The 11,110-nt window shown below is 47.5% G+C and overlaps 2 protein-coding genes across 4 annotated transcripts; one reads left to right on the top strand and one right to left on the bottom strand.

The window, feature by feature from the left end:
- The first annotated feature begins 3,292 nt into the window (after positions 1–3,292).
- LOC136547301 (serine/arginine-rich SC35-like splicing factor SCL33) lies at positions 3,293–6,448 on the top strand. Of its 3 annotated transcripts, none has more exons than XM_066539256.1 (6): positions 3,293–3,443; positions 4,140–4,291; positions 4,929–5,006; positions 5,539–5,703; positions 5,795–5,884; positions 5,978–6,448. In XM_066539256.1, the coding sequence occupies exons 2-6, from the start codon at positions 4,146–4,148 to the stop codon at positions 6,126–6,128; spliced, it is 630 nt and encodes a 209-aa protein (XP_066395353.1). In that variant the 5' UTR covers positions 3,293–3,443; positions 4,140–4,145; the 3' UTR covers positions 6,129–6,448. The 3 variants fall into 3 exon arrangements, with proteins under 3 accessions (XP_066395353.1, XP_066395354.1, XP_066395355.1); XM_066539257.1 differs by having other exon boundaries at positions 3,315–3,443; positions 4,112–4,291; XM_066539258.1 differs by lacking the exons at positions 3,293–3,443; positions 4,140–4,291; positions 4,929–5,006 and adding an exon at positions 5,177–5,319.
- A 2,522-nt stretch (positions 6,449–8,970) lies between these two features.
- LOC136544580 (large ribosomal subunit protein mL54-like) lies at positions 8,971–9,366 on the bottom strand. Its single transcript, XM_066536690.1, has one exon. It carries the CDS (start codon positions 9,364–9,366, stop codon positions 8,971–8,973), a length of 396 nt encoding a protein of 131 aa, XP_066392787.1.
- Positions 9,367–11,110: the final 1,744 nt, after the last annotated feature.

Consider the following 11,110-nt stretch of genomic DNA (forward strand, 5'->3'; position numbering starts at 1 on the left):
AGCCGAGTATGAAGCCCTCGTCAACGGCTTGTAGATCGCCATCAAACTTGGAGTACGGCGTCTCGACGTACAGGGCGATTCGTAGCTCGTCGTCGATCAAGTGATGAAGGAGTCGAACTGCCATGACCCCAAAATGGAGGCGCACTGCAAGTTGGTGCGTCGCCTAGAAGACAAGTTCGATGGTCTCGAACTCAATCACATTGCATGAAAGTTCAACGAGGTCGCAGACAAACTGGTAAAGATGGCGTCGGCATGGGCCCTGGTCCCCCTAAACATCTTCGCCAGAGACCTCCATAAGCCTTCCATCAACTACGCCTCAGCGGTGGAAGAGGGCCCACCGATCAAGCCCATCGCAGGGCCTGAGGCCCCCTCTGTCACCGAGACCCCCAAGGCCAAGGCCGAGGCCATGGAAGTCAACGCGGAGACTCCCGAGGCCAACCAGGGCATGGACTGGCGAGTCCTGTTCCTTGATTGCCTCATTCGAGGAGAGCTTCCTGCAGACAGGACCAAAGCCCGATGACTTGCACGATGAGCCAAAACTTACGTCCTCAGCAACGGCGAGTTGTACAGGCGAAGCCCATCTGGCATCCTCCAATGATGCATCACCACCAAGGCAGGCTAAGCCCTACTTTGGGACTTGCACGCGGAAGCCTACGGGCACCATGCAGCGCCTCGAACGCTCGTCAGAAATGCCTTCCGCCAAGGGTTCTACTGGCCAACGGCGGTTGCTGACGCCACCAAGTTGGTACGCTCCTACGAGGGATGCTAGTACTATGCATGGCAGACGCACCACTCGGCCCAAGCCCTCCAAACCATCCCCATTACATGGCCATTCGCCGTGTGGGGGCTGGACATGGTTGGGCCTCTACAGAAGGCCCTCGGAAGCTATACCCATTTGCTGGTAGCGATTGACAAGTTCTCCAAGTGGATCAAGGCTTGTCTGATCAATCGAATCAAATCCGAGCAAGCGGTGCTGTTCTTCACTGATATCATCCACAGGTTCAGGGTTCCAAACACCATCATCACTGACAATGGAACACAATTCACCGGCCACAAGTTCTTGATGTTCTATGATGACCACCACATCCATGTGCCCTGGTCGGCCGTAGGACACCCTAGGATAAATGACCAAGTAGAACGTGCCAACGGCATGATCCTACAAGGCCTCAAGCCAAGAATATACAACCGGTTGAAGAAATTTGGCAAGAAATGGCTTACCGAACTCCCGTCAATCATCTAGAGCCTGAGGATCACCCCGAGCCGAGCCACGAGGTTCACACCGTTCTTTTTGGTCTATGGAGCCGAGGCTGTCCTCCCCACTGACTTGGAGTACGGTTCCCCGAGGCTACAGGCCTACAACGAGCAAAGCAACCGCACTGCCCACGAGGACGCCCTTGACCAACTGGAGGAAGCCCGAGACGTTACGCTGCTACACTCAGCTAAGTACCAGCAAGCCCTACGATGCTATCAAACCCGGCGCGTTCGAAGCTGAGACCTGAAGGTGGACGACCTAGTGCTGAGACTGAGGCAGAGCAACAAGGGCCGCCACAAGCTGACCCCACCATAGGAAGGGTCGTACATCATCGCCCAAGTGCTAAAGCCTGGGACCTACAAGCTAGCCAACGAGAAGGGCGAAATCCTCACCAACGCTTGGAACATAGAACAGCTACGTCGCTTCTACCCTTAAATTTCCAAGCATTGTATACATTGTTTCTCGAAATACAATAAAGAAACGTTCTTTAGTTGTTCTAATTTTTTGAGAAACCCCCGAGCCCATCGATGGGGGATCGGCGTTACGATAACGCTATAAGGGAGACTCGGCTCTATCTCTGTAGAGGTGCCCACCGTGGGGCTCGAACAAGACTCGGCTCTGCCTTTGTAGAACCGAGCCTCCCTCGGGGGCTAGAAGGGGGACCCCCCTAAGTCCCAGACACCGTTTTTAGTCGTTTTTCGAAATCGTTTTCTAAAAAAAATTCTACGCCAAACTCTCTCGCGCTCTCTAACAAATCAATTGTAAAAAACCTAAGGACCAAAAGTCTGTCTCAGGGCCAAAAGGCCGGCCGAGCCGCGAGACGGCCTACGCCTCCGGGCTACGGCAACTCCCTCACCACCTTTTGCCCGAGGGGCAGCTTAGGCTCCGAGGAAGTTTTTTGCAAGTGATATGTTCAGAGACGAGACAGAGGGCAGAGGCTTGAAAATACAATAAAAACAATTAAAAAACGTAGACGCATAAGTACTTTAAAAAAGGCCTCGACGGCCACAAGCGTTATGGTACAATAATAATCCTAATATATTTACATGGCCCCTTTGGCCCAGGTCAGAACTCAGGGTCGCCAGCGTCAACGGTCGGCGCAGGAGGAACCACCTCCTCTTCGAACAGCTTGGCCAGCGCCGTGTCAGGGGCCTCAGCCGCCTCCATCAGCTTCATGACCTCCTCCTCGGCCTCCTTGTCATCCTCAGCCATGACGTAACTGTCGCTGACGGCCTCGAGGTCGACGCCGGCGTAGTGCGAGGAGACGACGGCCAGGGCACGCTTGACGCCCGTGTGCAGCGCCCCCCGGAGCCGCTCGCAGATTCGGCCGCTCAACGCGATCAAACGGCTCCTGAGGGAGCCGCCCGACTCGACCCCCCAAACCTCCAGGGCCTCGCAGGCGGTACGGGCGGCCAAAAGTGTTAGTTTAAAAAAAACAAGAGTATTAGATTTAAAATTAAGTTCGAAAAATTATTAAAATTAAGAGTGGTGCTGGCTGGCCAGCACAATAGTATAACTTTCCACAAGAGCTAAAGTCGTGCAAAAAAAAAGAAAAGTTTCAGAAATGAACCGCACACTTTAATAGTTAATGAGTGGAATTGAGCCCAAAGAGCGAAGTTTGAGGATCGAAACGGTTACTTTGAAAGTATATTCCATAATCAGTCAATAATACTTATTATACATCGTACATATTAGTTTTTTTCCTATATATATTTGGTTATACTTAAGATTGATGGACTCCTCGAGAATAGAGAATTTCATATTTTTTTTTAAGGGCGGAGGCAGTAATTCAGGAATGAAATTAAGCCCAAAGGGAAAAATTTGAGGATCAAAACGACCACTTTGATAATTTAAGATGATATTAAACTAAAAATAAAATTTAAGAATTGAAACAATCTCAGTTCATGCGTTTCACTTTCATACGCCGAAACAAAGGAGAGGCCCAGAAACATGCGGCCCACTCACAAGATGCTAACTACCTCCACGGCCCAGCGCCCGCATCCGCCGCGTATAACCCCATTCCGTTACAACGCGTGTCGCGATCCAACGGTTCTCCAGCGCGCTGTCCGCGCGATAAAGCGCCGGCGCCTCTCGCGTGGCCTCCCGAAGGTTCCAGACTCGATTGGACGGATCGGAGCAGCACTCCTCCACGGCTCCACCTCCAGCCCTGACTGATCCGGCGTCTCTTGAGGTAAGCGTGGCTGTGAACTGTGATCCTTCCTCGCAGATTGCTTTTTTGCTGTTTTTTTTTTCGATGGAGGCGCGGATTAGTTGTGAACTGTAGCTAGTAGCTGCTTTTGGAGGATGGATCGTTCGTTATGCTCAACCCTAATCCTTTTTACTGGTCATCGGTATGTCATTTTGTTTGTTTAGACTATGATCTAAGTGATGCAAGATGGTGGATAGATGACTCTTCTGCGATTGTTAAATTCAGGGCATTTCGCTAGTTATTTCACAGTTTGCACGTGAATTTGTGGTTAGTTTTGTTCTGTGTGATTACTCTGTGTCCTTGATGAAGCTATTTGGTTTTGTGGCTGTAGTCTGCTGTGATGAACCCATTATTTCGCGATTAATCGTATTTAGGATTCTGTAGTCTCGATTGATTGAAAATAGGCAGTGAACCCATTCCATTTGCTATTTCACTATATTTAGGATTATGTGGATTCAATGCGAAGTCCCAAAGGGTAGCTTTTAGGGAGGGAATGATGAGATGTTGGAAGTTCACAAGTTTGTGCCTTTCTTAAAGGCTGGGTAGACTGCCCCTTGTCTTTTGTACAGTAATGTCCTTTTCAGATGTCTTCATTGTGCATCTACCGTTTCATTAATTAGGGAGTTACTAATGTCTATACTTAACTATAGTGTCGGCTTATATTATTGGTTAACCTAGATCAATATGAGAAGGGGCTACAGTTACAGTCCTTCACCACCAAGGGGCTACAGGAGAAGGGCTCGCAGCCCAAGTCCCCGTGATCATTATGGTGGCCGTGGTAGGGATCTCCCAACCAGTCTTCTGGTCAGGAATCTCCGTCGGGACTGCAGGTAAAGATTTGTCAAACACTCACTTCCCCCCGCAATTGCAGCTACATCACTCGTAGGTGTGCTGTATGACAAAGTAATTTGTTATCACTTACTCAAACTCAATTCGGTGCTATGCATCTTCAGGACCTAATTGGAGGGCAAATCTGTATGGCTATCATTTATATTTATTTGTTTAAGCATGCCAAACATATGGTCTTGTAAACCTATCCAATTACAAAAGGAAAATCAATAACCTTAGCTTGTTGATACTAGGATAAATTATGTAACACCGAAGTTATTTCTATTAATTGCAATTCTAGGCTCTTCGTTGAATGGAATATATAGTGATATAGATTCAAAGACGTGTCTCCGTTTGATTTGTATGTCCAGTTTTCCACCAGATGGTCCATGCATATACATATGCAATTTTGCTGGTAGTCAAGTCGGAGTTTGCTTTAGATGCATCCATCAAAAAGAATGTATATTGCCTGAAACCTCAATGGTTTCTATCTATTTATTCTCTTTGTGCCTTTTATACCGCTTTTTTTTGTTATGGTTCTCGTGCACCAGCTTAAGCCATCATACTGTGGTGTCGCCACTGAGACTTCCTCACTCCCTGTGTTTTTGTCACCTCTAACGCACAGTTCTCTGAATGCAGGCCAGAAGACCTCCGTCGCCCATTTGGACAGTTTGGTCGACTTAAAGATATATATCTTCCAAGAGATTATTACACTGGGTAAGGCACCTAGCTAGGTTGTGTGGCATTGCAAACTGTTGCAGCCCTAAGTGGTATTGACATAGAACATGATTTCGAAGATTATTACTTTTGCCTACCTCTTGAAGTAACGTGAAAATAATTTTTTGAAGACACAAGCCTAAAAGATTACTGTTGAAGAGAAGGAAGAAATAGAGAATTTCAATTAAGTGATCTGCAACTTAAAAGAGTACTCAGTACTGTTCAAGAGATGGGAAGAATTAGAGTTACAAGTTTAAGAGATACTCAAATATGAAGAGTTTCAAGTCTGTATTTAAACTCTCATGAGTGCAAGGTCAGCAGCAAATTAAACTAGTGCACTTTGCACCTGTGTAACTTATTCTTGTCTTCATCTCTGTCAGCAGCCATGTGGAGATCCATAGTTTTACCAATTTGATACTGTGTGCTGTGAAATACTTGTACCATCTTTCTTAGAACATAACCTTTTTTTATCTTTGGAAGATGAGTACATGTCTTTAAGAACTCATAAAGATTTTTCTTCTGTGCACTACAGGGAGCCCCGAGGGTTTGGGTTTGTCCAGTATTATGATCCTGATGCTGCTGCTGATGCAAAGTATTGTATGGATGGGCAGGTAGTTCTTGGTAGGCAAATAACAGTTGTTTTTGCAGAAGAGAACAGAAAGAAGCCTCAAGAGATGAGAGCTAGGGATAGAGTCAGGTTTGTTGGCTCCTCCCAGTGCAACTACCTTGCCACTGAATGGCACACTGCCTCTCTATTCATTCTCTCTCTTTTTTGCTGCATATTGCAGGGGTCATTCTTATGATAGGAGGTATTCTCGCTCTAGGTCCCCTCGTTATTATAGGGGCCGCTCTCCTTCACGCAGCCGAAGCTACTCGAGGTATGCTTGCGCCTTGCATCTTCATCTTACAGTTTTGTCTACACAGCGAGCACTCATTTCTCAATGATGCAATCAAATCTGTTGCATTGGTAGGTCTCCTTCACCTCAGGATCCAAAACACAGACTTAGAGAGAGGTCGTACTCCGGCTCACCTGTGGACAGCAGATCAAGAAGTGGGAGCCCGTATGAGGATGGATATCGCAGATCGCCACGAAGAGAGAGGTCTCTTTCTGTCAGCGGATGAAGCAATTTTACGGTCTAGAGCTACTGCTGTGAATCTGCGCATGGTTGCCTACTTGCTATGTCTTTTTGAACCAAATATATTATGTCTAGATTATCATTCCCAGTACCAGAGAAGTGTCGTGAGACTGTTTGCTGTACTTATTAGTCTTGAGGATACAGGACGGGGGTCACCAATTCTCAGTAGATGGACTACGACCACTAGCTACGCCAGTGCCACTGCTTTGTGTATTTATAGGCAGCTTTGTGGTATGAATAAAATTGGTTGGGTTGTGAAAGCTAATTGGTAAACTTTTTTATGGATCATGAAACTAACGTTTTACATCGCTGAACTAAGGCAGGGATACGTTTTTTATTTTCTTTTGACGAACAATTTGCCAACTCTGCATCTTATTAAGCCGATATGCAGCGCAGGTTAGCTAAATCCTTTTAAGCATTTCGTCAAACATCAATAGATGATGGATGACCATGTGCTTGGTGGTATTTGAAGAGTGAGAAAATTGCTCAATTTCTGTATCGGAATCCGGTATCGTGGAAAACCCTTGGACAGCTAATGGACATGTTAGTACAGGATATTCGATATGAAATTCAAATACTGCCAATGCCAACATTGCTAGCGATTTCGAGTCTTTGTCAATAATAATGTCCTGCAAAGATGATATGAGGGCAAAAGGTTTTCATTCAAAATATAGCCAATGGAGAACTCTTTCTTGCACTAAAGTACTTTGTTGCCTGCTTATTTAAACCCTGATGGCAGTCACCAAATGATTTTCTGCATCCTATACTGGCCGATGTCAGATCACAAATTCTTTGTGAGTAGCACGGCCGCTGGGATCGATGTGCTATGCTCTCCAGAATTCAGAAATGTAACCGTTACGCGCATATCGGTCAGGCCTTCTCAAAAGAACTAGAAAGGTTTTGATGATTCATCAGCAATGGAGACGGGGACTAGGGATTACTAGCCTCCGGACGTTCGGAGTAGATAAACGTGTTCGGACACCCCATGCATGCTGCTGCCCTAGCCCACCCATCTGCACCTGCCGCTGAGCCGTATCGCTGTTGCACACGCACGTCCGTCACCCGTATGCCTCACTCCACCCCGCACGCGTACCCCTCTCCCACCCGCCTCACCCCGGCCCGCACACGCACTCCGGCTGCGCCCGCCACTCCTTCTCCCTGACCCCTTCCTCTTTTCGCGCGGGCAGGACCCGGGAGCCCGGATGAAGACGAGCACGCCCCGCCCGCAGGACCTCAAGCATGGCCCAATGACTCTCCGAACATACATTTGAAACACGAAACACTTGCAACATAAAAACACTTGAATACAATATAAATCTGAAGGAGATAAAACATTTAGAACATACACTTACAACATATGTATGAAACATATGCAACATCCAGATAAAACACTTGCAAATATGAAAACACTTATTACAACGTAAGAATGAAACAGGTGTGAAGCATATGCAATATCCAGATCAAAACGCTGGTAACATACGTTTGAAACAGATTAAACACTTTGAACAAACGCTTGCAACATGCCTCTGAAACATTTGCAGCATATGCAACATCCCAATCTACTTTCATAACATCCATGAAGCATTTGCAACATATCTCTGAAACATCTGAAATACTTAAAACATACATTTGCAACATGCGCTTTTAGCGCAACATCTCATTCTGCTCGGGAATGGAGGCTTTTTGGCGTGTGGAGTTCACCTGTGTATAGCTCGCTGCTCCGGTGGAGAAGGCCATGGTAAGTCCCGTGGAGAAGGCTGTGGTGGGTCTGCGCGTAGGAGATGCCCGCATTAGGCGGGAGGCGCGGTGGAGAGGGAGGAAGACTGGCTGCCGTGCTTTGGCGTGGAGGGGATGCCGGCCGGCGGAGCGGAGGCACGATGGAGAGGGAGGCGTGTGGAGAGGCGGCGCGGCGGATCGCGGTCACGGAGAGCTGTCATGGCGCTGCGGTGAGGAGAGTTTTTTTCTTTTTTTAAAATGATTAAGGGCAAGTCGATGAGCCGATAAGATACGGTTGTTGGGCTACGTCATGGCCCACCATCAGCATTGTCTGGGCGGACAGACGGCCCTTTACCAGCGTTACCGATGTGCTATGCTCTCCAGAATTCAGTGTTACGCGCATATCGGTCAGGCCTTCTGAAGAGAACTAAAGGTTTTGATGATTCATCAGTAATGGAGACGGGAACTATTGAATTTCCTCGTTCGATTTTCCCTAGTCATGACTTGAGCAATGAAAATAGTTTGGATTACACTCTCAAATTATTAAAACTATTTTGTTGAGAGAGGTATTTTAATATATTTGTTAAAAAGTAAAAAAAAACACTGACACAAATGAATTAAACGTGAGACTCCATGTTTTTTTTAAAAAAAACTGGAAATCCATGCAGATAAGACCATGTACTGAATTTTTTAAGTCATGAAGACTGAGAGTTGATTGTGCAGATAAGACCCAATTAACGCAGGCAATGAAAATCCAAATTCAACAAATTTACAATCACCCAGAAAGATTCAGATGAACTGAAAGATATATCAACCGTGAATCGTATGCTGGGACGCCAGATAGATAATGCTGCAGAACCGTGGAACTTGATAATTTGCTAAGTACTGAGCACGGGCAGCAGAAGCTGCATCTTCCCAAGATGGAAGAAAGCAAAAGCATGCCAGTGTCGTAAGCTGCCTAAAATAGTACCAAACCAAGCAAATCGAAACATTTAACCGTCCCAGGTCGCTATGTTATTGCCAAAACCCCCAGAAAAGTTGTTCATGTCCTCTAGTACTATCTGAATAAAAAGAACAGTAGAACAGGCCCTGTTTCGTCCTGAGACTCCAGGTCAGTTCTTAGCAGTGAGGGCATTCTTTTCCTTGATCCTAGATCGGTTGTCCAACTTGACAAAACGCTTCAGGTCTTCATAAGGGAGTGTCTTGGGATCTTTCCTCCGCAGCTCACTTAGTACAGGACGCTTGTCAAGCAAGTGCCACAGACAGTCAGGATATTCAGAATCTGGTTGGATTTTCGGATCAGAACCCTCCTTGAGGATGTTTGCCCCAAACACTGTTGTACTCTTGAGCTCTTGGCTGAGAGCAGGAGTTTTGGCAGCATCAGCCGCTCCACCCTTTCCACCCTTCTTTGCCTTGCTTGCAATTGCAAGGCTTCTACTCTCTACCAATTGAACGGCATGCCTCGGAATAACACCATGCTTTAACCCTCTTGTCCAAGACATCGCCATTCCTGGGTTGAAGTTTTCACTGCATATACACACCATGAGAATGAGGACCTGATTGTAAAACTGGTGAAATCAGGGAAATACTGGTGCAGATTATAGAGTTCAGAAAATCAGCAAGCAAAGAATATATCTGAATTGAAGATCATTCAAATACACTGATGGACAAGCACCTTGAAAATATGAGCACGTAGTGAAAGGTCCAAGGCCTTCCTATGGTAGTTTGCTGCTGCTATTTAGTTTTCATAATTTAGAGTACTACAGCTCTGAGACCTAAACAGGCATTATTTAAGGACTTAGGAATTGTTTGGATGTACTCGTATCCATCTCAATCCACATGCGTTGGAGTGGATTGGGGTCATGTGGATTGAGATGGATATGAGTGCATCCAAACAAGGCCTTAAGGTATACCATTTCCTTTTTCTTAAGATGTTTGCTGCGTCAGTACATCTTTGTATTGAAAAGCATTGATAATGCCATCGTATACTCTTTCACCTGTTATTCCAGCGAATAACAGAATCAAGACAAATAAGGCCTCACCCCCCCCCCCCCCCCCCCCCCCCCCCCCCCCCGCGACATGACATCCTCACAGGTTTCATAACAATTCTAGTGGTAGTTGGTTTAGGAAAATAGAAGTGCGTAATATGTTTGCAAAATGAAACAAAAGGGTAGTGCTACGGGAGAACTTTAGAAGTTCCACCGTCTCAGTCATGGCAGGCAGGAAGCTAGGCAAAAAAAAAGCACCTATTTGTAGCACGAAGAACGAACCCTTGCACGGTAATCGGCAATAAGAATTCAATCATGGGTCATATTTGAACAGCACGGAAGCTGTTGAGTGCTGACCCTCGATAACATTTCCCAAATATGGAGGCCATGTAATCCACATACAGGTTCAGTAAACCGCAATAAGGGTGTAACAAACATTCATACGTACACCCCATAATTTTCTCAAAAAGAACAAAGAATCGAAGCAAGGAGGCATAATACATGCACAGTACACTTGTAACTAGACCAGATCCAAAGTACAAAAAGCTTAAGTTAGGGTTTGTGTGCTCGGCTTCGCACGGCAGGAACGGAAGAGAAGGGGCTGGCGTACCTGGTGGTGGGCGGTCGTCGCCGGCGAAGGAGACCTGGTCACCTGCCGTAGGGTGGCGGCGGTCGCCCAGCCGTCGGCACGAGAGAGAGACAGAGAGAGCGCAACGCGAGAGCTGAGGGGAACGGGAGAACGAAAGGCAGGGCCGCAGGGTAAACGCAGCCCAGGGCTCCGGGCGGGCCGACACTGTTTGGAAGCCCGGGATCTTGGCCAGTTCTCGGCCCAGGATAAACTGGATCTGCCTGGCGATCGCTTGGTTGGGCTCCAGGCTCGAGGCCAGTCCAGCGACTCCCCCGGTCCAACAGCCTGTGCTGCTGCTGGCAAAAAGAGAGCTCGGCGCCCGCACCGCCCGTACGCGCACGTCTCGTTCACAGCGATCGACGCGCACTGCTCCTGGTTCCTCGGTGGAAAATCAGAAACACCCAGCGGCCCGTCGCCCCGTCCGTCGTGCTAAACAACAAGTTGGCGAAAAGCAGCGGCCAATCGAGTTGGGCGGCAGTTAGCCGCGGTCGGCAGAGTGCGCGCGCGCGTGGGCGTGGGCGTGTGAACGACCCGCACATGACGCGATCGACCGGACCGACGACTACGGACAGCCAGCCAAGCCTGGCGAGGGGCAACCATGCGTGCAACCACATGGCACATGAGCACTCTCCGCCA

The sequence above is a fragment of the Miscanthus floridulus genome, chromosome 3, assembly GCF_019320115.1.
Source record: "Miscanthus floridulus cultivar M001 chromosome 3, ASM1932011v1, whole genome shotgun sequence".
NCBI classification, from domain to species: Eukaryota; Viridiplantae; Streptophyta; class Magnoliopsida; order Poales; family Poaceae; genus Miscanthus; species Miscanthus floridulus.